This window comes from Notolabrus celidotus, chromosome 13 (genome assembly GCF_009762535.1).
Source record: "Notolabrus celidotus isolate fNotCel1 chromosome 13, fNotCel1.pri, whole genome shotgun sequence".
Taxonomy (NCBI): domain Eukaryota; kingdom Metazoa; phylum Chordata; class Actinopteri; order Labriformes; family Labridae; genus Notolabrus; species Notolabrus celidotus.
Window position 1 is genome coordinate 15,340,424 of NC_048284.1, and position 27,627 is coordinate 15,368,050.

The window sequence follows — 27,627 nt, forward strand, 5'->3', positions numbered from 1 at the left end:
AGCAGTTATACAACAGCACAGTGCTAACAAAATAAGGCCCCAATTCTTGGCATGTTTGAGATTCTGCAGAAAAGAAGCATTCTGCAACTTTAGACTAGCCTACATCAAATATGTGAATGACTGGTTTTCAGGTTTTACTTTGGAGGTGTTGGCCAACAGGAAGCAGACAAACAGCTGCTGATATCTTAACCTGTGTTGCATAAAAAGGGTGCGTCAACACTGGAAGGGTTCAAGCGTCAGGGCAAGTTAGCTATTGTGCGATGGTAGTCTTCCACTTGGCCCGTCTGTCGTGCACTTGCAACACGCATTTCCTGCGTAACGCAATTAAGCAATCTGCCTCGCCTTCTGATTCTTAACATAGTGAGGTGAAAGAGTGAGAAGTACAGGGTGGGGTAGTAGAGGTCCGTGACAATGTGCATACTCTGACATGACATTATCATCACTCAGATTCCTTTGAAATTTCATTGATGACTGACCATTGTGTGCATGATGAACTTAGTGTCTCTGTGTTGATGAATTGGTCTAAGCAACAATCCAGGTTGGAAAAAAAATTCAAATGTCAGGATTGGAGGTCCAGACAGATGCATGTAACTCCAAGTTTAGGGAGTATAAACATGAAGCCATGGTTTGAGAAAAATCATCTAGAGAAAAACTGGGGGAAAAAAAAAAAAAAGTTTAAGGCCAAACATTTTGAGTCAGTTGTGTGTTTCTTATACAACAATAGGCTACAACAATATGCTTTTATCCTCACAGGGGTCTGCAACCTTACCTGTTTATTTGTAAAAAGATACCATTTCAGACTTTTAAAAAATCTGGATCCCAATACATCAAAGTTCATATTCATTTGCAGACTCTGTATCAGAGACTTTCATTTTGGGTACATAGAGCTGCCCAGATGTGCTGCTGCCTTAGATTTTGTCTCTGATTTGCAGGAAGAGTTAGTACAGGCTGGAAAAAAAGAGAATAACCTTACACTTCATCTCCAGCTGTTTGCATATGCTCAGGATTTTTTCTTGTATTCAAAACTGATATCTGTGCTTTATTAATCATTCTTGCAGACTCATTTCTTACATTGTGCTGTAACTCACATCTTTCTTTGACTGTGGGAGGTGATATTTTGACAAATGCAAGGCTTCCGGGTGTACAGAATAAATCAAACCAAAGTAGATCGTGGCTGAAATGTTGCATTCGGATCCTCTAGCGATTTCTGTTGTATAACCAAAAGCGTGCAGTGGCTGAGAAGCATGTCGCCTCGATTGGGAAAGCAATGAATAACGTTTGAACTGTTTTCTAAAGGCACACCAATAGCCAAACAAGACATACCGTGGAAAGAGAACTCTAAATCGAGCACTTAGATTAATATTTAAGCGGATAAAAGTCCTCTGACCGAGCTGTTTGTCTGCTTTCAGCTGTGGTGGCTGACAGCAACAAACTGTGCTAATGTTCTATATTTGGGCACGGAAGTAAAACGTCACCGCGCTATGCCTGCAAATTTAAAAAAATGGAAAGAACGCACTGACGTCAGAGTCCTGACGTATAGTTAACCTTGGCAACAGACGGAACAATAAATAGAGCCGTGTAGTGGAGCTGCAGGAAAAAAACAGCTATTCCTTAAAGAGGCTAAATTTAGATGTTATTTTAATTACGTGTTGATCCCCACTGAAGCTGTTTCTCTACCATACTTCAAAGAGTGTATTTGTAAAACAAAAACATTATTAAATGTGTGCATACAATAAGTGAAAATATGAGTCAACCAGACAGATAAGTCAATTGAAATATCACTATCTTTTATTTACATATCATACAAACAGCAATCATAGTTAACTCTTTTTGTAAAAAAATAAATTGAAATTTCATAAATTAAAACCACTGATGTTTTCACAGAAAACTTCATACTAAAAGATAGACCACTCAGACCATGGTAAAGACAAAGCACGTCAGTTTTAAGTTTCACAAAAGTTCACAATTACTCTCACATTCCATCAACCAGAAAAACAAACTGGATCAATATTAACTATTGCTCTGAAAACACATCAACACTACAACTTTTTTTTTTTTTTTATCTAGCACCAGAAATCATATATGAACTCATAAAACTACAAGGTGGTATTACTTGAAACATGCTTTTTAACTTGCTACATTGGTGTCATATGCAAGTATAGATAGGCAAATAAAATAATTGGTTTAAGTCCTTTCCATAGCCCTGTGATCTGCACATCTGTCTCATACATGAAGAAAAATGTGCTTGATAGGAAGATTGATTGTTTCTGGAAGAGTCTTTAAAGGGCCAGCAGGGTTGGTGAGCTGAGGGAGTCAGAGGACTGGTCATTGCTGTTACTTCCTCTCCTGTGGGCGATGCCACAGGTGGGGAAGGTCTCAGCCTCTGGGAAGGTAAACACAAATGAAGACGTGAAGGTAGTGCCAGCAGGTGTGCAGGTCACCACAGGCGTGCACAAGGGCTCAAAGTCATTGGTATTGGTTGTGGCATGAAGTGGCTCCCAGTCCTGAGTTGTGTAGACGGAGTTGGACAGGTCGACCTCTGGCACTGAGCGTGCCGTCTCCATCTCTGTCTTTGCCAGCAGATCCAGAGACTCCTCGAGGACTGAGGACTCCAGATCTGACATCTTGACTGAGCTGCTTGAGACAGTGGCGGTGGACAGGACGGAGCTGCTGCTAGAGAAGATGGAGTTGGAGGGTGAGGTGAAGGTAGGCTGGCTAGAATGGATGGATGCAATTGGGATGGTGGTCTGAGGCTGGGGGGACACCTTGGTGGAGAGATAAGGGTGGGCAGGAGAAATGGTAGTGATGGAGAACTCAGTGTCTAGCTCTGAGGGGATTTTGCAGATGGGCTGGTGTGCAGCCAGAATAAACTCAAGCCTCTCCTTCTCCTTCAGGAGATTGGCAATATCATTCTGCAGGCTGGACTTCTCATCCTCCAGCACATCAGTTTCCTGTGAGGGGGAGAGAAAAAGAGGAAGTGGCGTTAGCTTGGCTGTTGGATAGCTGTGCTAGCTGCAGTGATAATACATTTTAATGAGAGCTGGTAAATTTGTGGCAAACTTACAGCTTGCAGAGTGTCTGTAAGCTCTCGCCTCCTGTTGCGGCATTTAGCTGCTGCCTGCTTGTTTCTCTCTCTGCGAACTCTCTTCTTTTCTTCCTCCTCGGATGCGGGCTGAAAATAAGAGGGAAAAAAAGTTAAGCCTCCAGCTCGGTGATAATCAGTACTTTTAATTTTTAAGTTCATACTTGTTATGTAACACCTAAAGTGCATGATCAGATAATTACCTGGTCCATTCTGCCCCTCTTCAGAGAGTTGTGAGCCTTGGAGGCTGCAGACCTCATGCCTGGTCTGGAGTAGGCGGGGCTGGGGGTGTAGGGGTGAGCTCTATGAGAGGGGGCCACTGAGGAGATCAAAGGCTGCACCATCCACTGCAAGTCTGGGCTTGTTGAAATGGCTGTGACGGTGGGGATGAAGGAGGCACTTGATGCTGTCAGGTCAGTGTAATCCTGTGAGGGAAATGAAGCAAGAGAATCATCAGTACATGTTTCATGCTGTCAGGAAGAGGGGGTGCAGCATTACAGGGTGTCTATGAATGATGCAGGGGACCTATAAAAAGCTGGGTTGGTTAAAAATATCCATATGATGTCAGCCATGACGTTACACTCTCACTGAGGAGTTTCCAGGTGGATGAATGAAGCTTGCCTTGCATTGTGAAGTGCAGGTCAGTAGACTATTTGAAGCACAGTTTAGCATATATGCTATTTGTTTTTGTTTTTTTCAATGTTCACCAGGCAGCATCTGGGTTTATTTTTAAAATTCAAGAGTCAATATATGAATGCTTAACTTGGCTATATCTTTACATGTTCTTCCTTGCATTGCACACACATTCAAATACACATAGGTACCATAGAGCTTTCACTGGATTAAAAGTTGAATATATGACAGGACATACCTGAGAGTGGGGAGACCCCATGCTGGAGTAAGATCCCGCTGGCGATGGATATGCCAGGTTGTCACCGGACGGAGAAGCGGTGCTGCAGCGGGAGGAGGAATCGCACTCCGTGTTGAAAGCGGTAAACATCATCTTTTCCAAACAAACAAGTAGGAAGATCCAAACGAAGGAGAAAATGTACCCTTGAGTGAGGAAATCCTTCAAAAATGTCTGCGAGGAACTCTAAAAGTCAGCTCCTGGTTTCGTTTGTGCTGTTGTTGCTCTGCTACTCAAAGTTTGAATGCCACCTCCTGCAGCTAGGAGCGTTTATATAGCCTGAGACCGGACCGTCAAATGACGTAGGCAGAGGGGAGCGCTCCTAACGTGACACCGCGGGGAGAAAACAGCAAAACATCTCCACAACAACTCAGAGAAAATACAAAGTATCGCTGTTAACAAAGTAAAAATGCACTAATATGTAAATACTCACTCTTAGTTTGGGCTGTTGAAGACGAAAAGCAATATATAGAGAGAAAGTTTTACTCGTGCCTTCAAGAAATGGAATATTCCAGAACGGTATCCCCAAGACGTCATTTTCCAAATATGGTGCATCCTGTAAAAGGGGCGGACCTTGCTGGGAAATACACCATCCGACTGGCCGACAGCGACATGACGTTATATAAGACAACAAACACAGAGGCTGTTGTGAAAACTGAAGAATTGGGATAATGGTCAGCAAAAGTACATCCTACACACCAAAGTAGATCAGAGGTAAAGTTAAACATGCAGATTTGTCTGTTAGGAAATAAGAATGACACTGAACATTTATCAGTTAACTAGAAATAAGAACAACATGCTTATTTCTTTCTAATGCATTTTAAAGCTCACACTTTGAAAAAAATCAATGTATCTATGTATTCTCCTTTTTAGTAGCATGGCACCACCAGAGGCAAATGCTGCAGCTTTTTGACACCCCATCTTAGATAAGTTGCTTTGGACTCACTTGTCCAGTATAACATTGTTAATTAACGAAGTGACATTTTAATCTTCATGCACCATACACACACAATCTAATGCTAATAATATCCTAAAGGAACTATATTACTGTTACACTCCAAATGTAAGAATTAAAGCTATTTTAAAAATATTTGTTGTGTCTGACTGAATGATATGACTGACTGAAGATTTAGCAGCAACATTGCCCCAAATGAAAATTGCGTTCCCTTATTTGGGTGACCTCCAGTCACCAGACAGGATCTGTTTGCCTCAGACACATCACTCTATCAGTCAGAGCCCCACCTCTCATCACTATCACTATCACTTTCCAAACCAACCATCCTCTCTGACTCCACCTGCTCTCGTGTTGGTAGCCTAACACACACCCACCTGATATCAAGCCCAATTTACTATTATACCAATTGCTTTTAATCCCAACTTGTGGCCTGATTGAGCTTAAGAGAGAGTTTGCGTTATATGAGTGTGTGATTATGCAAGATCATAACTATGTTTCTGACCAAGTTTAAAGCTCCTGAGGAACTTTTTGATTGTGTTGATTTTGGCACCCAAGTGGACAAATTGACAGACTTTAAAAAACTACAGAAATCATCAGTCATGTTGCTGACAGTCTTGTTTGCTTCCGTATGTCATAATGCAGCATCACGGTTTATTTCAGTACCTGCCAAAAAATAATTCCAGAGGCTTTTAAAATGCAATTTTATTTAGAACTCCCAAGAAGATAAAAGTTGCCAAATGTATGAAACTGGTAGGAAAAATGCATTTTTTACTTTTTTTTAACCTGTCAGAAATCAAAGAATTCAAAACTCATTCATCTCTTTAAGGAGTGTGGAGTTTCCTCAAAATTTCAAAACTCTGGAGGCAATGTTCTGTAAAATTGATAATAGTTTTAGTATGTTTTTATACACTTTCTGCATTTGCATTCTTATTAAAATCAAGCTAATAATGTATGATGTAATCTAGTCTCATGGGCTGAATAGTCAGAATAAGAGCAAAGTTAGGAATTAAATTAGATTAAGCGATATATCAAAGATAAGTGCTAACTGACACACAAGCAGTTTATTCACACTTAGTCTCTTTACTGAAAGGGTTTAATGAAATGTTGCTAATTTGCCTACAACCAAAACACTTCTATGTAAACAAACTTCAAGCAGGTTATTTGATGAGCCCATGTCAGAGCAGACGCACTTACATGTGTACACTGCCCCAGGCGGTTCTTGTACTCTATGTCTGCAATACAAGTTACACTGAAAAAAGTAAAACATTGCTGTTGTTCGTTTAATGTATTTATTCTCATTCCATTGGATCAAAATTAATCATTTTTACATTTAAACTATACTTTCTGGGTTGTGTTTATGATGGAATATATATTTTTTAGTTCGTTTCAACATAAATTTGCAATTTGACATCAAAACGAAGTTATTCATTTAATCAATGTGAAAATATCAGGTTTGACTTGTTTTGCGCATGCGTGTTCCGGAAAACGAAACCTAAGGATTTGGCAGTAACGGTCGAGTCCATCTACAGTCTCTACGACTCTTGGACGGAGGGAAACCTTAATACAGGTAAGGAAAAACATAATAAAGCTTTTAGAAAGTGGTATTAATGTTATTCTTATTATCATTGCAGGGTCGCCTGCGTTTTCTAGCGCAAGCGTCAATAATTATACATCGGATTAACCGTCTTGAACTCAGTTTGCTAGCTTACAGCCCACTGCAAATAACAAGCTATAATCATACGTTTGTTAGTAAACGTCATACCCATGGCTAAATTGCTGGTTACTGTAGCTTGCACTTCTAAGTCGTATTAAATGTTTGATTAGTAACGTTAAAGTAATATTACTGTTAACGGGAGCCATGAGGGGTGTTACGTTTTAAAGAGTGACCGCGTTAACTTGTGACCTCCAGGCGAACACGCGAGTTTTCGCCGTCACACCGGTTGTTGATATCCCGCATGGACCTCGCCTCTTGATTAGTTTTTCTTAAGAATGTTGAAATATACTCATCAGCATGTAAAATTAAACAAGGAGGCAGCCGCCAGGACATTTTTCAGCAGCTGTTCTGACTGCAGCACATTTGGCCGGAAGTCACAAGTTATCACGGTCACTCCTTGATCCGAAACATGCGCATGTTAGGTCCGTGGACGAGTTGCGTGCAAATGAAACTATGGAGCCACACACGTTTCTGTGTTGTGTGATTATGTGTGTGGAAGAGAGAGAGATTATGTGCATGCGTGTGAGTGTCAGGAATCAGGATGGAGGCATTGTCAATTGTACTGTATATCTGCATCAGACCTTTTTCTTAGTTGTAGAGCCATTGCCCATTATTTCTGAGTAGTGGCTGTTTTCTTAAAAAATGAAAAATTATCAAATTAATAATTGACATATCTTACGTTAATATCTGATAAATAAAGCTGTTGTCTGAAAGTGTCTGTATTGTAGCAAGCATCATTTCAGCTAAAGTTAACCTAAGTTTGCTTGTTTTCTTGCAGTGTAACGTCTGAAAAGCTGCCAGGCTTGTTTATTGTGGTAAGTTAGTTGTTCATACCTTAAAACATGTGATTTGTAATTCACTGCCCAAATTATTTTTTGTTCAATTCTTATTAGGCATAGTTTCACAGGGCCTAGCTAATTCTAAGTGGAAAGGTTGGTTTTCAACACTATGACATCAAGACATGCACTTGAAATGTACCAAATTGTTAGCTATTCGTGTATTGTGCAATTTATCCATTCATAATATAAAATAGAAGCATATTGATAATCAGTTTACACTTAATTTAGATTAGACAAACATACACATTTAGACAAACATACACATGCAATAATAGTCTCACTCCACACAGACACTAACTTGCTCACACACACACTATTCACCATCTCATGCATACACCCATACTCAGACCTCAGAAACGCACACTAACACTCTCTTTCACTCTCTCTTACTCTCTCTCCTTTCATCAGGGCACCATGGCAGATATTGCTCCAGTCCGATTGCTGGTCATCTTGAGCGAAGACAACAGTGTCAGAGTGCAACTACGCAATGGGATTCCCAACTCAACAGAAGAGCTCATTGACGAGGTCATGAACGCATGTGGATTAGGAGGGTACATTAGGCTGCAGTACAGGGACACTGACTTTGGGAACATCTTTGTAAATCTGACCTCTACAAGTGTCATTAAGGATCTGTCAGTTATCAAAGTTATCCAGTTAGATCCCGATAACACAACTGTTGTCTTGTATCCAGTTGACAACTTAACAAGTGGCACCCCATCACCTGGGATGAACAGTGAAGACTCCTTCTCAGGGTCTGCACACACAGATGACACGGAACTGCTGAGCCATTCCCCAGACTCATTAAGGACACAGCAGTGGCCACAAGTTTTTCCCATCCCACTTTTCTCTTTTGACACTGAATGTCAACTACAGATAGCAGATGCAGAGTATGCAAGAAGCCAATCCAGACTGACACCCGGCTCAAGAATGCTATCAGACATACTGGAGAAACTGGCTGAAAAGGTCTACGAATACAAAGCATACCCTACAGATGCAGACTTTAGCGATGTTGCTGTTGCACTGACAAGTAAGCACCCGTGTCTGAGAGAACCAGGGTCTTTCAATGAGAGCTATGGATGGAAACAAAGGCTTAAGGTGAAAATGGCCAATTACCGAACTCTACTTAAAGCACACGGCACATCTCCAGAGGTCGCTGTTAATTCTTTGAAGTCCAAGTCTAAAGAGGAGGCCTATCCAGCAAAGAATGTAAAGAGACCTAGACGAGCGGAGGTCAACCATTTTCCATCCTTGCCATTTGGCGAGACTGAAGAAAGCCTGGAACAAGAGAGGATTTCCCTCTTGGCAGAACTTAAGAAACGAAACAACCGACAAACAATTAAAGAGAAGATGGCAAAGACTTTTGGATACCGAAGACAAGAAATAGTGCATCAGAAGCCTGGCATTGAAGACATCTTGGAGAGATGGCCTGCACTTTTTCAGATGGAAGAGGTATGTTTTTGGATGAAAATGACCTCCAACACGCTTGCTCATTATATTGCTAACATATTTCTTTGCAGATCTGCCTGTAGTGTATTGTTACAGACATGGCGCTTAGAGTAAGAACTATTCAATCTATACAAGAAATAGTCTTGTAGCTTATAACCAGGACATAATAAAAACAATTAGGCATAACTTTATACATTTCTGAGAATTTATTTTGGGAAATGAAACGGTTAAACTTATGACCACTTCTTTCCTTTCAGGTTTGAATATCACCCATCTAAAAAAAAAAAATACAACGCAGTGCCAGGGGCATAATATACACGTTAATGTCTACCTAATGAACAAATGCTTTGCATTGATTACATTTATGATGTCCCTATTTTAAGGTGGCCTTTATTTGACATCAGAAGCACCCGTTATAATGATCAATTGCTTCATTGCAAATTTGACATAGACAAAAAATATATCTTGAAACAGTGTCACCAAACTTTAAGCTGTAATTGTGGCTGTAAAAAAAAAATCTACATTTTCAAACTTAATCTTGTATGCGCTACTGTTTCTGTTTTTTTTTATAGATCAATGCTGAGTTCATGAGAATAACAACAGTCCCCTTGGAGACCAAGTTATTTACACAGTTAGATAAAATCTCCGCCAACTGTTGGAGGTCATCAGGAGAAAGGGGGGAGCCGTAAGACAGAAGACGTCCAGGATCTTGCAGCTTTTAGATGAGGTATCTTGGAATGGGTTTTTCATCAGATCCATGCTGAATATTTATTTTCCTTGTGTGTTTGTGATTGTAATTAATAGTAATTGTTCTCAATCAGACTTTGGACATCAACACTAGAAGAGAGTGCATCCTCACATCTCTGATGATCTACCTGGGGGAACGTGTTGAGCACCTGATCAAAGAATCCCAGGTAAGGGCATCTCACGCTCTCACAAATAGTGAAGGGGCTTAAACCTGGAGGGCAAAAAAGTAATTTTATACAGTGCGTTTAAGGTTCATAAAATATGACCACTATAAATAATGCATAAATACACATGAACATATACAAGGTCTTTAATTTCACGTGCCTCAGCTTTATAGTCATACTCAGTTTATGAGACTTACTCACAATGCAAAAAAGGCATGATTTGGACCGAAAACTATATGAAATTAGCATAAATTGTCTATGACTGTAGAGGTGATACTTGTGATTTGAATTAATCGTTTAATATTAATTAAAATACTTTGAGATGAAAGGCAAGAAATCCATAAAACATTGCACAAATTCATATTCCTGTAAGTTTTGTCTAGATAAAAAATCTCAGTCTCCTACCACCATTTGTTCTATGGTGCTCAAGATAAAAATACTTGGGGCCACTTGTCTAATCATTATAAATACAGTGGCAACCACATTCCTTTAAAATGAAGTCTTGAGATGAAAGTGACCACTTTAGCCATGTATGTAATGTGAATACACTACAACCTTTATATATATTTTATTTTTTCACAGGATGAGACTGAAGAACTGAGGCAGACAGCCATGGCAATCTTGACCACAGGAAAGGAGGATCCTCTCCACCCACCCAAAGACATCAAGATCATCATCGAAGGAACAGAGGTTCTCAATGGTTTGCCTTCAGTTGCAGAAGCTTTTACCATGATCTTTGGGCTCATATACACACTCAATCTGAAGTATCCAAAGAAATTGGAATCCACCTTTGAGTTTGTGCAAAAAGTCTTGATGGATCTTGATCGGAAAAAGATGAGCCCGAAAGTTAACAAACTCTGCAACCAGCTGTACAGCTCAGAGTAGGAAGAGTTGAGTTGCACTGACTCACTACACTTGTTTCCTTTCTATTGGTGGTTTAATATTTAGTTGATTTATTTCCACAGTCTACACTTAAGACAGTTCATTACAGGAGAGGTTGTTGCTGGAGGTTCCAGTCACATGACTGCATGTTCATTGCAATTGTAAATGTTTGTACCAAGGGTAAAGAGAATACCAGCCTCAGGTCAAAGTCCGCTAAGTGTTATTAAAAGATGTTGGGGAGAAATTGTGCTGGCACTGAAGATTTTAAATCCTTTTGAAAAAGCTTATTTTCAGAGGTTGCACTGAAAAAGAACTGCATTTGCACTGTAGTATTTGTAGATATGTCTGCAAATGTTCAATGATTACCAGCTAAATGGCTGCACCAAGCTTTGCAGCTCATAGTACACAGAATTAAGTTGAATGGACTCTCTTGATCCCCCCATTGGTGGTTACTTTTTTTACAACCGACAGTTTTGAGAGTTCTGTATGAGAAAAATAAATAGTATCAACATGAATGCGTGTTCACTGCAGTATTTACAGATGGTTTTATCAAAGTTTAGAGTCTACCAACATCACCAAGCAAAGTTGGCTAAGTACTTTTAAAAGATTTTCTGAGTTCACTAATCCTCTAGAAAACAATTTAATTTGTATTGCAGTAGTAACAATTGTACCACTTGTTCCATGCACCAAAGTGAGAAATGTGTGTTTACATGTTTCACAGTTGCGAAATGTAACAAAACAATAGAACAATAAATACATGTGTTCTGAAATAATTTGATGTGTTTATTAAATTTTTTCAAAATATATTTAAAGCATTTTTAAAGATTAGTTTCTACAAATTTTCAGTATTATGAAATGTTTATATTTATTAATTAAGGGCAATTTAATATAATTAGTTTGCTTTAACCTTCATTTACGATTAAATGTAACTAATCTTTTTTAGGTTAAACTGAAAGGAATATCTACATTAAGTCAATGAATGCAATATTTGTTTTTAATTTAGGTCAACTCAAAATAATTAGTTTGCCTCACTATCAGATAACAGTTTGCATGGATTCAAAAAATTTAGATTAAACAGAACGCGTCACTTTACATTGAGTCAACGAAAAAATATTAGATGTGAATGATTACCTCAATTTTTTTAAGTTCAACCAATGTTTTTCTTTTTTCAGTGTAGGGCGTGTTTAGTTGCGTAGCAAACTGATAACCGGTTTGTTAGGTGTACTTTTCCACAACAGCTTTTCTCAGGGATGTTCAGGCACAATAATAAAGGTCTTTCCCTACATATGTGGTGAGAGGGAATCCTGGTGACTCTCCCTTTCAAGTTTACACAGAAGTAAACAGCTTTGAGGCAGCATTCACAATATGAGGCCTGCGTGTTGGGAGCATAGTGTTCTAGAGGGTTATAGGCAGTGGTGGACAAAGTACACAGCATCATTACTTAAGTCAAAGTATAGATACTCCAGGTCAAATATTACTCTAATACAAGTGGAAGTTGCTCTGTCCAATTATTACTTGAGTTAAAGTACTGAAGTAGTTGCTTTTAAAAAAACTTAAGTATTCAAAGAACTTTTTAAAATATCTCAAAACATTGTATTTTCACAATACATAAGTGCAGTCAAGAATACATACAAGAGTACATTCTGTTACATTATGTTTATTTAGAAACCATCACTTGAAATCTCTAAAAACTATACCATGTAATAAAAACAACAACTAAGTTACTCCAAGCACAGACAACTTAGTTTGAAATGTTCATCCTGAATGAACGAGGTACAAGTATGACTAAACCTCTGAGACAAACAGAACTACACAAACACATTTAACTGTCTTAAGGATCAGATTTCAGAAAAGAGAAGGAAATTCATGAGCTGACTTCAAAGCAAAAGTAGGAAGTAACTAGAGCATTGGTAGAAATGTAGTGAAGTCAAAAGTATGTTTGTCTTTCAAATGCAGTGGAGTAAAAGTAATAAGTATCCCCAAAAAATTATATTCTAGTAAAGTACAGTAAGTGGCAAGTAAAATCAAAGTCAATTTACTTTGTTAAGTATAGGACACATTTTTTAAGAAAGGTACAAAAAAAAAAAGGCTGAAGAGTCGGCTAACAATTCTCCAGCCACAACAGACCTCCTTACTTTCATAATAGTGGCTTTCTATATTAGCTCTGTGCCCTTCATTAGCCTAAGGTGTTGGGTGAACATTGTAGATCCTTCCACAACCTAGGCTGTAGTTAAAAATAAGTTCAATTAAAGGTCTATTTAAAGCCTTACGATACTTATTAATAATAGTGTATAATAGTGTTATTATACCAAAGTGCATCAATGTAGGTTAAAGGACTCGTGCTCTGGTTCCCGCGCTCCTGTTTTGTTCAACATTCTTGGTTGCCCTAGCAACACTCCACCTCTTCGCGTCAGTGACGTCCCCGTTTTGCATAGCAACAACGATCGTGTATGTTGTGGAGACGGCTCACTCGGCACCAGAAAACCAAAACCTGTCTCTTCATTGTCGGCTGTGAACGTCACTCAGAACGTCTAGTCATGACGTCAGCACATTGCCCGGAATTTCTGTCAGAGTGAGAGCTCTGTTTTTATTGTGTCTCTCAGACTGCACTGTCCTATGACACAGGACACCAAACAACCCGTGGAACTTGTGGATTATTTGAGCACTTTGTTTGACTGGTTGGCAAGAACATATTTTTACAATACAACAACGCTGACCTTGGCTGTTTGTTCTGAGCAATGTTTGTAGTTCTAGAAGCAGGATGAGACCGAAGGCAGGAATAAGAGATGGATGTAACATTAACAATTTAGACTACTCCGAGGTCACAGACTAATGTTTTATTATTTCCTTTTTCACTTATATTTTTCTATATTTACTGATGTGATGTCGTACTCTTCCGAAAAACTTTTTTATTGTACTTTAATGCTTTTTTAAACCTATATAACAATGATTTATTGGTCTAATGTTTCACCACTTTATTCTGTTTAATTTGCATTTATTCTTGTTTTTGCACTGTTCGAATTTTCTTTAAATTTCTCTCTCTCTGTCACAGGTTTATTCTTTTATCCTTTTTTTTGTCAACCCACTTTTGTAAACACTTGTAAACATGTTTTTAAATGTGCTGTATAAATAAAAGGTCTTAATATCATTTTTATTACAATTATCATTATTTTTAATATTATTATTATTATTATTATACTACAACTACTACTACTACTAATAATTATAATTATCATTGTTATTATTATTATTATTATTATTATTATTAGGTTAAACATCGAAAAAGATATGCAGCCTATAATATAATTTAACTGAAAGCCACAAAGAGGAGGGTTATGTGTTGATGATATTATGTTTTCATAACTTTAATTTAGGGGAAAGTATGTGCACTAAAACATTTAATCTAGCTACCCTCACATTCTTAAGTTCGCATACTTTTTCATTTCATACTTATCCGTTTGCTATTAATTGTATTTAATCAAAGAGTCTTTCAATACCATTTCCAGGTATTGTGAACAAAGCTTATACGTGTCATCACATACTGTAGCAGCAGTAGCACAGCAGACTGAAATGATCTCCTTGCCTCATTTACATGAACTTTGAACGCTGATGTCACTGACGCTAAAAATAAACTCCACTGCTCCGCGCACGTTCACGCTCAGGTTACCTTGCTGAAAACAAGCCTTTGTGCTGTAGTGAAGGGTGTCTGCACTTAATGTCCGACCTTTGAACCCGGACCGTACACTGAAAGGTCTAATGCGGACCACCTTATCATGTGCCAGTAAATATGGCCGGAGGGGGGCTGTGACTGCCGGGAAGCCGCTGGGAGCGCAGCCCCTCTGAGCGGGGAGAGGCCCCCTCTTTTCAGCGTCAATCGCTTTCACTCCAGTGGATTTGTGATGTCACTTGAAATCTAAAAATGGCTCAAACAATGCACTTTCTAATGGCAGCTCACTGTAGCTATGTGGGAATGGGCTAATGCCTATCTGGTGCCAATGGATTTACATTGGAATAATAACGCCCAGAAAATAAGTGAACCTATGGAGAGCAGATGTCTAACATTTGTAGTTAGGATGACAATGTTACCATAATTTCATAATGCATTTGCAGATGTATAAAATTATGTACATCCTCTTATTTCATAATGTGGGTCAAATGCAGGGATTCGGACTCCTCTTCGTGTCCTAAAAGCAACGCCTCTCTGTCCATTCAAGACGCATTCAATGACGCTGTTATCAGGTACAATGCATGACGGGACAGTCTTTTAGCGCATGTTTCACTTTTTCTTTTGTGAATGTGAGAGAGTGGGCCACACAGCCACACAGCCACACACACACACACACACACACACACACACACACACACACACACACACACACACACACACACACAAGCACACACACACACACACGCACGCACACACGCACACACACACACACACGCACACACACACACGTCCGTCTGCGCGCTCTCCATGCGCCGTCAGCGCGCCCCTGCTTACCGGAAACACCATATATGGCTCGACCGGTCCGTTCGACTATTGGCTGTTCTACTACAGCGACATTTCTGTTGCTGGAGCTGTATTCACATGCAGAGACGTGGGGAAATGCAATGTGATATATGGGTGACACTCCAGAAAGATGATTAGGAGCTAATTAATAATCAGATGGGATGCTGGGAACTGTGGGAAAAAGGTGCAAAGAAAAACAACCAAAAAACATGCTGGGTTTTTGCAATGTTTGTCAAAATAAAGAGTTGAGGCCACTATTCTTATTATTGCACATGTAGACGTTATAAAGTTCCATACTTGTTATTTATCCCATGAATGCAGCCAGTGTAAATATGTATTCATGTCTAACATCGCATCGCCTATGCTCCTCTCGAGAGAAAAATATAGCCTCGAATGCTGCAGTAAAATTAAGGTACACCGTGTGAACATTTGAGGACACAAAAGAGAACATCATGTTGCCTATATGATGCAGATGCTGCATACATGATATGACGTAGTTCATTCATGGCGATGTGCGACCAATTCAGGCGGGGGTGTCCTTCAATCTGCTCGCTAATATTTAGTATTTGAGTGAATCAAATTAATTTAAATAAAGAGTCTTATAACGCTGCTGCACGGACAATTGACAGAATCAATGTTTCAATTGAAAAAGCATCTGCTAGCCTATTTTCTTTCCCCTCTGACGTCTCCCCCGTGTGAAATGGTTCAGTCCCACCACACAGATTTCATTCATAAAAATCCAGCTCACTATAAAAGGCGGGCCTCTCCACTATCTGCACAGTTCTCATTTATAGAGCTGGCAAATGGAATATAGAAAGCGTTCTGGCTTCACCACTTCTCTTTAGAACAGACAGGCTGCCCTCTCTTCTTAAGCAGAGATGTTAGATGAGAACATGCATCCAGACTCCAGCACTGAGTTCGACTCCTCATCCAGCTGTAGCACAGCATCGCCTGGCGGGGACACCCCTGGATGCATCCAGCATCCTTCTGACTCGCTTTCATCATCAGCGGACAGCGACAAGGTACAAGCGGATCTGATCATCCAAACAAATTATCCATAAATATATCGTGCAGGATAATGCATGCACAGGGCTAATTTTGGATGCAAAAGGAGGATGTATCGGCACAAAATGTTTACACATGTCCAAGAACATTTCATAGACAGTCTGTTCTTTAACATGTCCTGTGCTTAAGATGCTTCTACAAACACACTGACTGTAGAGTCTCCGTGTATTTGCAGCTTTATAGTGATCAGTATGGGCAATGCTTTGTGATATACTTTACATAGATGTGACCTTTCATTTTGGAGGGATATGAAGTATAGAATTTAATGATAGATCATATAACTGATGTGATGGATCTGCAGACAGCGGGGATTTTTTTAAGCATTCCTCAGCCAGGTGCTTGGTGTATCATTTAGGCGCACATAAAGGTCACCCATCGGACGTTGTTCAAATATATTGGTGATGACTGCATGCACATTTGTTTCTCTGATGTTTATTCTCACCAGGACATTGAGACCAGTGTAGCAGACTCCTTTGTTCCGACTGTGACTGCAATCTCAACCTCGCCGGATCTGAAGTGGATGGTGCAGCCGACAGTCATCACATCTGTCTCTCCTTCCAGCCGTGCAAAAAGCAGAAGTCAGAGCAAGAACCAGTCGTCTTCCTTGGCAGGAGCAAACAAGGCAAAGCCCTGCAACAGAAAAGGGCCAAAAGATAAGGTAGCCTATGCAAATATGTCAAAAAGAAAATTGAAAGTTAAGCTCTAAAGACATAAAACAAGGTCGCAAGTCGGAAAATTAGACATCAGATTAAAAAAAAAAGCAATGTTACAGGTAGCACCAATCAAACAAATCAACCAAACAACAAACCACTCGGCCAATTAAGTATGAAACAGATGATATTGTAATAGTTGTATTATAATACCTATTTTTTTCACGAACCTTCACTCTGACAGAGGTTAATATAAAATGGTTATCTCGATATTTCCAACAGGACGCAAAGGAGTGTGTATTCTGATGTGTTAATTAAGACCTAAACACCTAGCCAGTGCTGGTGTCATCACAATTTCAGCAGAGAATAGTATCAGCACAATTGCTTTTTCTCAATAAGCAGCAGAGCAATGTTTATGAATGGGACTGCAAATTGCATAAACGTGCGCGTTCACGTGCCTGACTTGACCGTGCCAGTGGTGCAGCATTTTAACGCCTGAGCTGAACAACAGCGTCTGCACAGACCCGATCAGTATTCCCAGCATACACTGCGACGAAGATTTTCTTCTCCTTTTTTTGGCAGGAAAATTTGTGTAGAGGAGCCAATAGCTGATTTGGCAAAAACGTATCAGGATGCGCATTAAACTTGGCGATTTGTGATTGATTCCAGGCTTCCAAAGAGGAGGAGGAGAGGAGGAGGATCAGGAGGGAGAGGAACAAAATAGCTGCAGCGAAGTGTCGCAACAGACGGAGAGAGCTGATAGACACTCTGCAAGCTGTAAGTACACTGTTTCAAACATGCCACACAGCATGTGCACTCTTTAAACGCTGCATTGCATGTCACTTGTGATTAAAGATAACAGGAGCACCGCAGGGATTCCTGCTGGGCTCCAGTGGGCTGCACTGTTTACATGTTTCCACTTACCAAATCTCTTTTCTCCGATTTTCTTCCTCCTCACCTCAGGAGACTGACCAGCTTGAAGAGGAGAAGTCCGACCTCCAGACAGAGATAGACGACCTGCTGAAGGAAAAGGAGCGGCTGGAGCAGGCCTTAGCCTCCCATAAACCATCCTGCAAACTCCCTGCAAAAGATGACAATGAGGATGAGGAGGAGGACAGTAATGATGATGAAAACAGAATGCTGCAGGACCCTCCAGCCTCCCCACAGCTGCTGTCCATATTAGAGAATGTAAAAAGCCCAGAGTGCAACATGACTGTTGCAGAGGTCCCTATTTGCCAAGACATGGACATTGACCCTTGCATCCCTGCTGCTGCCATTTTGGGGAACTCCAACATCCTGCTGTGTTCGAGTGCAGAGGAAGAAGAAGCTCTGGAGGATTTAAAAGGAGACGACCTGGATGACTTGGTTCCCAGTCTGGAGATGGCAGTGGCTTCAGAGATGGAAGCATCGGTCCCTGACATCGACCTGAGTGGCCCCTTCTGCCTCACAGACTGGGAAACTCTGTACAAGTCTGTAGCAAACGACCTTGAATCTTTGAACACACCAGTCATGTCTTCCAGTCCCTCTTGTAGCAATTATCGCACAGTGTTCTCCTTTAACTACTCTGATGTTGATTCCTTGTCTGAAGGCTTCGAGGGCCTCAAAAACAGCCTGGGTGCATCTGAGTTAATGAAAGATAATCTTAACTCTCCAACACTTCTGGCCTTGTGAATGTGAAGAAGTTATGCAACAATACTGTAACTTTAATCTAACCAGCCAGCAAGCTATGATCTCTCTCTCAAATAATCCTTTGTGAGTTTTGGTGTCGTGAAAACATAAACATCAAAGGTCGTGTTATGACATGTTTCTGTGGATGTTTCAGGGTTGGATTCTTCCATAGTGCTGGTGCGTTTCTCTAAGATGAGACTCAGTGCTGGTGACAAAAATGCATGCAAATACAAGTCATCTGTGTTCCAAGAAGAGGTGATATCTTGTGTTTTAAAAAAGAGCCCTAAATGTGATGTGAAGATAGACCATGCTCAGTAGCCTTTAATATATGTGTAATACTGTTGTGTTGTAGCCAAGTGAAAAATAGCAGGGTTACTTATGTGTAGCGTGTAGGTGTAACATCTTGCTGTAAGGTGTCCCCTAACTTGACATTTCCATTAAAAAATAATCACATCATGTATTTTATCAAGATGTATTTTATGACATAGTTTATTTTTTTACTTCTTAAATATGATCAGATGCAAAAAATTGTATAATGCTGGAATCAAAATAAAACAACCAGAAAGATTTTTTGGCTTTTTTGGTCATTTGTGATTTACAACACTGGGTTTATTTTGTAGCTGTTCTGAAGTTTTACTAATGGAACACAATCTCCATAGGCAAATAGATTTTGCATAGTTATTATTGTTTGCAGTGTCTATCTTGGTTTCAGAAAAAACTTAATAAATCTCATAGCCAGGTTTAGAAGGCTATATTTTGCAAGTTGCTTTCTTTTTCTAACCATTGCGGCAAACGTCTGCACTACATATATTATAAATACCAGGCAATAAGGCTCCAGAGCAGCAAGTCAATAAATTACTTGGTTGTGATTTCCCCTTAACTGCTTGTTCATGAAGTTAAAAATGAAAAATAAAAGAGTAAAGATGGATGACAAGAGTTCAGGATAGCTATTTATTAAATTCCATATTAAGCTAATGAAGTATCTGACATAAAATAAGTATCTGGCATAAAACAAGTCAAGGAGAAGTCTATGTTGTTTCAGACTCTCAGGGACATTTAGAGAGAGACCCCTTTCCTGTTTTGTGACTTGCAGGGACAAGTTTCTGCAACCCTTAAGTCAGCAGAGCTGAAGGACAGTACAATACAAGACCAGATGTTAAGATAAGTTTGTGCTCTGTAGTAGTCTATGTCACTGGCTCTCAGACCTATAAAGGCTATTGGTCAACAGCCTTCTTGGAGTCAGCAGATTTGCAGAGCTGTTCTCCCAAGCATTCCAGGTGCTTGTTCGATACTGAATAGATTAGATTAGATTAGAATAGAATAGAATAGAATAGATCTTTATTGTCATTGTACATTGTACAACGAAATTGAGGTGCAAAAGATGCATAAAAGAACAGTAGTATCTATTTACTATTGCTATTTTATTATAAACCTGCACCGGTACTCCTTATTTAGACTTGTATATTGCTGCTACTGTGTGTATATAACCTGTGATTTTTTATCTTTTGTATCTACGTGCTGTTTTTCTGTCCTTTGGTGTTACCTGCTACTGGAATCTGAATTTCCTGAGGGAACCTTCCCAAAGGATCAATAAAGTTCCTATCTATCTATCTATCTATCTATCTATCTATCTATCTATCTATCTATCTATCTATCTATCTATCTATCTATCTATCTATCTATCTAGTAAAAGAAAATAAAAAATCATAAAAACCATAAAAGCAGTGGACAAATAAATAAAAATAAATAAAAACGAGACACATCCAGCATTCAACAGGCAGGCATTTAGTGAACAGGAAGATTGCACCGTTTCATTTTATATTGCATTACTTGGCATTTAGTGCACTTATTGCTCTGGGATTGTTTTACATCCTGTTTGTCCTTGTCTTAAATGCCCTGTATCTCCTACCCGAGGGCAGAAGTTCAAACAGGTGATGTCCCAGGTATGTTTGGTCCCTGAGGATGTTTCTCGCTTTCTTGAGACACCGTGCACTACTGCTACTGGTTTTGATTCTTGAAATAAACGCATTACTATGCAAGCAAGCCAGTGTCACGAAGATTCCTTCTGCATCTACACATCACGGACGGTCAAGATACGACACTAACTCACGGTCATGAATCAGCCAAACCTCGGTTGTATTAATATTTTCACATCTGCATCAGTACATAAAGATGCCATAAAGTCTATTTTTGAATGCAGGATTACATAAAATGCAATCGTCTTGGAAATCGTGAAAAAAAACGAGTGGGAGCAGCTAAAAAACACAGCAGGTTAATTATTTATTCATAGCTCGTTCTCGATTCCACTGTTATCACGGTCAAGGGAATCCGGTTCTTCAGCAGCAGCACAGTGCGTGCTGTGCGTGCAGTGCATGACGTCAACACGCGATGCCGTTACGTCTCACTTCCTCTTTGACCATCTTAGGTAACTGCAGTTGTTTTGTTTCCATGGCTACGGGTGTCATGTTTCGTGGCTCGAGGATGTTACCGGAAAGAATCGGAGCGGGCTGGAGGCTCGAGCCCCAGACAAACCTTTAACGGTGCATCACGTGCATGGTGGTAATTGGTCCCATAAGTTATTTAACAGTGCTAAAGCCATTCTCGGAACATCAGACAGAGCACTCAAGGACCACAGCCTGCTGGGTTTCGGTCCTAAACAAGTAGTCTAACATTACAATGCAACTCAACTGCATTTTAAGGTGCTCCTGAAGGACAATACAAATTTACAAAAGATGAAACACTTTTACAAAGTTAGAGACAAATTTACATTTTGGAAACATTTTTACATTTTATAACACAGAATTACATTAGCAAAACACTTTTACCAAGGCCAAAGCAAAACAAATTAACATTTCATTTTTACCAAAAGGGAATGTACCAAATACCAGAAGTGATCCAGAAGTGATCGAGTGAGGGGTCATTTAGTTTGTTTTGATGGAGAGAAACCAAACGGAGTGACATTGTTTACATATTAGGACATCCTCGGGTCTCAGAGAGATGTGTCAGACCTCAGCTGAAAAAGCATCATGTCTTCGGAAAAGCGCCGTCATATCAGCAAAACCTTCATCAGATGAAACGGCCTCAGACCTCATAGTCTCAGGCTAAACGGAGTCAGGCTAAAAGGAGTCAGACTCAACGGTAAAAGTGTTCCGTCATTTGTAAAATTGTCTCCAACTTTGTAAAAGTGTTTCATCTTTTGTAAATTTGTTTTCTTACATGTTAATTTTTTTTGGCCTTGGTAAAAGTGTTTTGCTGATGTCATTTTGTTTGATAAAATGTAAAAATGTTTTCCAAAATGTAAATTTGTCTCCAACTTTGTAAAAGTGTTTCATCTTTTGTAAATTTGTTTTGTCCTTCAGGGCCACCGTAGCATTCCGCCTGCATGAGTAAGATTCACTCATTCCAGAAAGCCTAATTGAATATTTTACAACATAAACTAAAAGTACTCTTCTGAAGTAGTGAATGTGAGTGGTGCAGTATTTATTTTCATCAGTAGGGGGGGCTACAGCACGGCCATGTCAGGCAGAGACTGGTGGAGCTTCTCACTGCAGGGTTGTATGTTTGTCTCAATGGCCTGCTATTTTGAAGGGATGATTGATGGGCCTGTCACCAGCTCTCATGTCTACTGACTCACTCTGTCCACTCCGTTTCTTCCATCAGACTGTATGTGTCTTGCAGGGTGATGCCTGTCCCCTCTATAGTTTTTGCATGTAAATATCACACAAATACACTTAACAACCAGCCCTCAAGGCACATGCATGCTGTTTTTGGAAGTTATCTGAGGATGAAGTGTCTTTCTTTTACTAAGAAAAAGTAAGAAAAAAATCATGCAACTGTGAAAAAAACCTTGAATTTAAAGGTGGACTTAAGTTCAGCAATTGAGGGTCTTGTATGGTAGCAAAATTATAAATATATTATGCAAAGTGAATGACAAGTAAGTGTTTGATAGCTGTTTGACATATTTGTTGATGTTACACTTGTGATTTATTAGCATTCGTTATAATCATCAAATAAAGAGCTATTACAATACCACTTGTTGTGTAATAAAATAAAAATGCAACCTGTTTTATTTACACATAAATCTAGCATTTCAGCTGTCAGGAAAAGGTATAGAAAGTAAATGTAAATATAAATCTTAAAAACCAAACACAAGTGGCTCATATAGGATGATTAAGTACAGAATTTAGAGAATATTTACATTTTTCTTGTTGTTAGAACAGACCGAGTAACTGCATTGTGAACATGTTTTTAGAAGTATTTAGATCCAGACAGGTACTGTTTTTTCTAATTTAAAATTGTCCTCAGTATATCAATCAAGCTGTATATAGCACAGTTCATACAAATGAAGTACAATTCAAAGAGCTGTACTGCTATTGGAAACAAGAAAGAATCAGAAAATAAAATACTGGCAAAACATACGACATGCTAAAAAACAAAAATGAGTTTTGAAGTAGAGACTAATGCACCACAACAACAAAAAGTAACAGCATCGAAATAACAATAAAATATAAAGAGTTAAAATAATAAATAAAAAAGGTTAAGGATAAAAGTAGATAAATAAAAGCTCTTAAAATATTAATAAAACTGAGTAGAAAATTTAAAAAAGTGATTCAAGTAATAAATGAATATATAAAATGATTAGTGTGTGACATTACATCACCACAGTTTATATTGTAAACGCAGTTAGCACTTGATTGTTTGATCATAACAAATGATGTTTTGTTTTTTTGAAATTTGCCTTTCAAAGTAATTACACTAAATATAGATTGAACAGTACACTGTCTTTGAATTCAGCAATTGATGAAAATTGAACATCAAAGCCTTTCACACTTAAGTTACACCATGCAGCACAGGTGTTTACAACTGTACTAACTAAAGCTCTTGGCTGTGTTGGTGTATTCACACCGCTCACATGACAGCTTGCGCACCCCTATGTTGCACTGTTTGTTAACCATGACGACAGGAAAAGTTCCACATTTATTATCATTTATTCAGAGATTGGTGGCATCACATAAATCCTGTTAAACCTCAGATTTATTATATTAAACACTTGTGCTGGCCCTTTAAGTAGAATATGAAGATAGCATATTTAAAAGACACAGGCGTTATTTATAACATTAACTGTGGCTCTTTTAAGTGTACATAAGCCTGTATTACTTGTATAACAGAGACCAAGTATCACCTACTCCAGAATCTACACTTATAACATGCTTATAAACACGGTTTGTTAGTTTTTGACCCTTCAGTTTGCTCAGTGTGGTGTGAGGAAACCTTTTTTCTTCTAAAACTGATCATTATATAATTTCAATCATTTCCTCTAAATTGCTTCTTATGGTTTTATATATTTTTCTGATAAATCTCCTTATAAGACTGACTCTTTAATAATTTTATTCAGTTTTTGTTTATTTATTCATCAGTCTATTTAGTCCCTAGCTTGTTTAGCATGTTTTAGCTCTTATGTATAATTTATTGCTATCTGTGTGTCGCTGTATTTATCTATTCTTTTATGTTCCAGCTGCCCCAAGAGGGATTCATAAAGTTGTTTGAATGAAGTGTGCATTGTGACGCATTGAGTTGACCTGATTTATTTCAAAAGTATTACAAAGTTTGACAGGCAGGCCTCTTCTTATTGCAGTAATGTTTCAGCATTTGGTTTCTCCCGGCAACCCCAGCACATGTAATATGTCTCACTCAGTGTGTAGAGTCACATTGCCTGGATACAGATCTCTATCTTTCCATTATTTGTCGTGTGCTCACTGTTTCCACCTCTGTTATCTCATCTTCATGCACCTCCTGACCACTGTGTTTCCTGCTTGCTGTGATATTCCCATGGAAGTGCTATATTTACAGGGATAAATCAAGGTCGTACAGGCTTTATGAAGACTGGGTCACCTGACTTGTGATTGCATCCTCAGTGATACAGTAAAAAAAACCAAGATCTTGAAATAGCGTTCCATCAAATGTCCCGGATAAATAACACTGAGAGCTTTTATTTAAGCACAAACAGTGGGTCAGTGGGGGAGGAAAGGGACTGCACTGGAATGGTTGCTGACAGCTTGTTTTTTAGAGAGGGGGATAAAGATGAAAAGAGGAAGCTTTAAATTCAGCACAAAAAATGGTGAACCGAGTGACTGATTTGATTTCTGTGAATGGTGTCTGCTACATTAACACAATCCAATCCATGAAGACAAGCATTTACCCTTTGTGTGCTTGTGTTTGATTCCTTGTGATGTGTGTTATAGTTGAATTCATTGAAAAAAGGATTATTTTATCCTACAAACAATGACTAAACAGTATATAAATTGTTCAGGTCTTATGTAGCACCTTACATAATTTGAAGTGGATCAGAAAAATGCCCCCTGGAAATATTTCACCTCCTCACATAGTAACCCTCAGTGGATCTAACCTAGAGCAGGTCTCTCAATAAAAGTATCTGGGTATTTGGCTGGACAACACACTATGATTCCTCCCCCATGTCAATAAACTGCAAACTAAGGCCAAATAAAAAATTGGGTTTCTGTACAGAATGCGGTCTTCCTTCACTCTCTCTGCTAGACTCACCCTGGTTAATATGACAGTTCTTCCCATGTTGGATTATGGTGACACCATCTACTGTTCTGCCTCCAATCTACTCTGCAAAAGGTGGACTCTCTCTATCACTCTGCCATACGTTTCGCCACAAATGAGCATTTCAGAACTCACCACTGCACTTTATACTCCTCTGTAAACTGGCCATCCTTACACACCCGCCGTGAATTACACTGGTATATGCTAATATACAAAACTCTCCTTCGACTGTCACCTCCGTATCTATGAAGCCGTTAAAATTTGCACCTGCCACTTACAACACACGCTCAGCCAACCTTATCATGCTGAAAACCCCCAAAACACATTCAGTTATTGGTCAGTCATCATTTCAGTCTGCTGTGCCCACAGACTGGAACAATTTACAGAATACTTTTAAACTGGTCCACTACATCTCAAAATCAGCCTTCAGGAACTCTCTCATGGACACTCTTAAACACACCTGCACCTGCTTTTAATCCTTTTAATCCTGGACTCCTGCTGATGCTGTTCGTTATTTGTTCTGTTCTGTCCTGTCATGTTTAACTTGTCTATGAAGTTTGTTTAACCTTGTGTTTGTTTTTATCATTACTTTTATCCCTGACCCTTTACCCTTCAAAAGGCTGTGCCTTTTGCCAGGTCGTCACTGGAAATAAGATTTTTTTTCTCAATGACTTACCTGGTTAAATAAAGGTTAAATACAAATAAATAAAAAAACAAAACATGAAAAACAGATTTTTTCTGGGGTTTTTTTTACTAATTTTTCAAAATTGTGCATTTCTTGTGGGAGTTTTGGTCCAAGAGGCTCTTATTTAGAGCTCCCCAAGCTGAATCTGCTACCACATTTCATAAATCTAGGACAAAGTGAAAGAACACGGCTCTACCTTTGAAAACTGCTAAGGGGCACAATTGGGGCAATATGTGACACCCATATTGGAGATGTCAATTAATGGCCTGATGCACATAACAACTTCAATGACTTTCTAAGCATGATAAGACCCTCCAAATTCCAGTCAAAGTGATAAAAATAGTGTAATAATACTCATAAAAGTAATAATGATCTTTGGTATTGAAATTAGTCCTCACATAATGATTACTTTGCATACATTTAGACTTCTTGTTTCACACATCATACATCAAATAGACTACCAAAAAAGTTTCCATTTTGAAAACCACTGTTGCCAGAAAATGGGAAATAAAAATCAGAAGTAATTTCCTTATAGCATTCTCAAAATGCAGAACATCCCTCACACACTTCTAAAATAACTCGACTGAAAAAGGTGCTTGTGAATCAAAACTGCCAGACATATTTTGACGCGATCCGGTGACAAGTGTCTGAGATTATTTTGAAAGAAAAGAAGGAAGAGAAGGGGGAAATTCAATGAAACAATGGCAAAAATAAGTTGAGTTCATATTGTCTGCAGTGCAGCGGGTGATGAGTCAGGATTGTGTCTGGAGGTGTCTGGTTTGCTGGGTATTCCCCAAAGATGTTTTGTTGGACATTATTACGACAAAGCTCTTTCAGTTGACCTGCAGATGATTTTTAACAGTTTGTAGTTGGAGAAAAATACAGTTTTTTTTAACAGGTTGTTAATATTGTTTGCAAGGATGTAAAGTATGAAGCAAACAGGTGGGTTAGCATCACATTTGCTGAACACTACATGTAAATTGTAGTCGAAAAATAACAGATAAAGTAACAGGGAAACAAAAGTGCTTGGAGGTGCAAAAAGTAGTTTCATTGTTTTTACCTTGACTGACGCCCACACAGCGAGTTCTCTGCAGAAGTTTGCCAAAACTGCAAAACCACAAACTGCTCTCCCTCTCCATTCATCACTGCGGCAGCTGCTGGAAAGAGCAAGATTATATTTTAATGCAATGACTTTCAGGAAGTTCAGAATCAACAAATATTAAAATCTGTATCTGATTCTGAACTCTTGCGTTGCAGTATTTCTGTGCATTAATCATTCCCCTTTTCAAAACAATCCTAAAAAGAAAACATTTGATAATTTTTTCTTGAACAAATTAACATGCTTTGCATACCTGGCCTGCATATGCAGACTGGTATGTTTTTTCAGGGTGCCATTATCAAGGCTTATTGTTCTTGGCAGGGACAATTCCCTCTTAAAAGCTTAAAGTGCCAAATGGGCCAGCTCCATGTGTGTCTGAGTACTGAGTGACATCTCTGGCTGCTTTCCTGCACATACAGAGGAATTCAACTGAAAGTCTAAACCTGTGAGGGGGGAGAACCTCTGAGCTGTGTTAACAAAAGATGTCCAGGACCCTCCTGTTTTATGAAATCTGTCTGCTCGTCGGTTCAGTTCTGCTTTATTAAACCCAAATTCCTCTCCTGGAATTTATCATCTATGTTAAGAGTGGCTGTGACGCACCACTCCCCCCCTTGACCTCCCCTCAGATGCGAACCATAAATCACAGC

The 27,627-nt window shown here is 39.0% G+C and overlaps 3 protein-coding genes and 1 long non-coding RNA gene across 4 annotated transcripts; 2 read left to right on the forward strand and 2 right to left on the reverse strand.

Moving 5' to 3' along the window:
* Positions 1–1,770: 1,770 nt before the first annotated feature.
* Positions 1,771–4,241, reverse strand: fosab (v-fos FBJ murine osteosarcoma viral oncogene homolog Ab). The gene is made up of 4 exons (XM_034700013.1): positions 3,954–4,241; positions 3,286–3,507; positions 3,065–3,172; positions 1,771–2,951 (listed from the first exon to the last, which is right to left on the reverse strand). Exons 1-4 carry the CDS (start codon positions 4,083–4,085, stop codon positions 2,280–2,282), a joined length of 1,134 nt encoding a protein of 377 aa, XP_034555904.1. The 5' UTR covers positions 4,086–4,241; the 3' UTR covers positions 1,771–2,279.
* Positions 4,242–6,296: 2,055 nt separating this feature from the next.
* LOC117823669 lies at positions 6,297–11,509 on the forward strand. Its single transcript, XM_034698896.1, has 6 exons — positions 6,297–6,511; positions 7,437–7,473; positions 7,906–8,946; positions 9,516–9,670; positions 9,765–9,857; positions 10,437–11,509. The coding sequence occupies exons 3-4, from the start codon at positions 7,912–7,914 to the stop codon at positions 9,630–9,632; spliced, it is 1,152 nt and encodes a 383-aa protein (XP_034554787.1). The 5' UTR covers positions 6,297–6,511; positions 7,437–7,473; positions 7,906–7,911; the 3' UTR covers positions 9,633–9,670; positions 9,765–9,857; positions 10,437–11,509.
* A 4,452-nt stretch (positions 11,510–15,961) lies between these two features.
* On the forward strand, positions 15,962–19,175 carry si:ch211-153j24.3 (proto-oncogene c-Fos). The gene is made up of 4 exons (XM_034698817.1): positions 15,962–16,268; positions 16,757–16,969; positions 17,631–17,738; positions 17,925–19,175. Exons 1-4 carry the CDS (start codon positions 16,125–16,127, stop codon positions 18,630–18,632), a joined length of 1,173 nt encoding a protein of 390 aa, XP_034554708.1. The 5' UTR covers positions 15,962–16,124; the 3' UTR covers positions 18,633–19,175.
* Positions 16,728–27,040, reverse strand: LOC117823594. Its single transcript, XR_004633436.1, has 3 exons — positions 26,942–27,040; positions 17,886–18,042; positions 16,728–16,941 (listed from the first exon to the last, which is right to left on the reverse strand). It is a non-coding gene; the product is annotated as an uncharacterized LOC117823594 (long non-coding RNA).
* Positions 27,041–27,627: the final 587 nt, after the last annotated feature.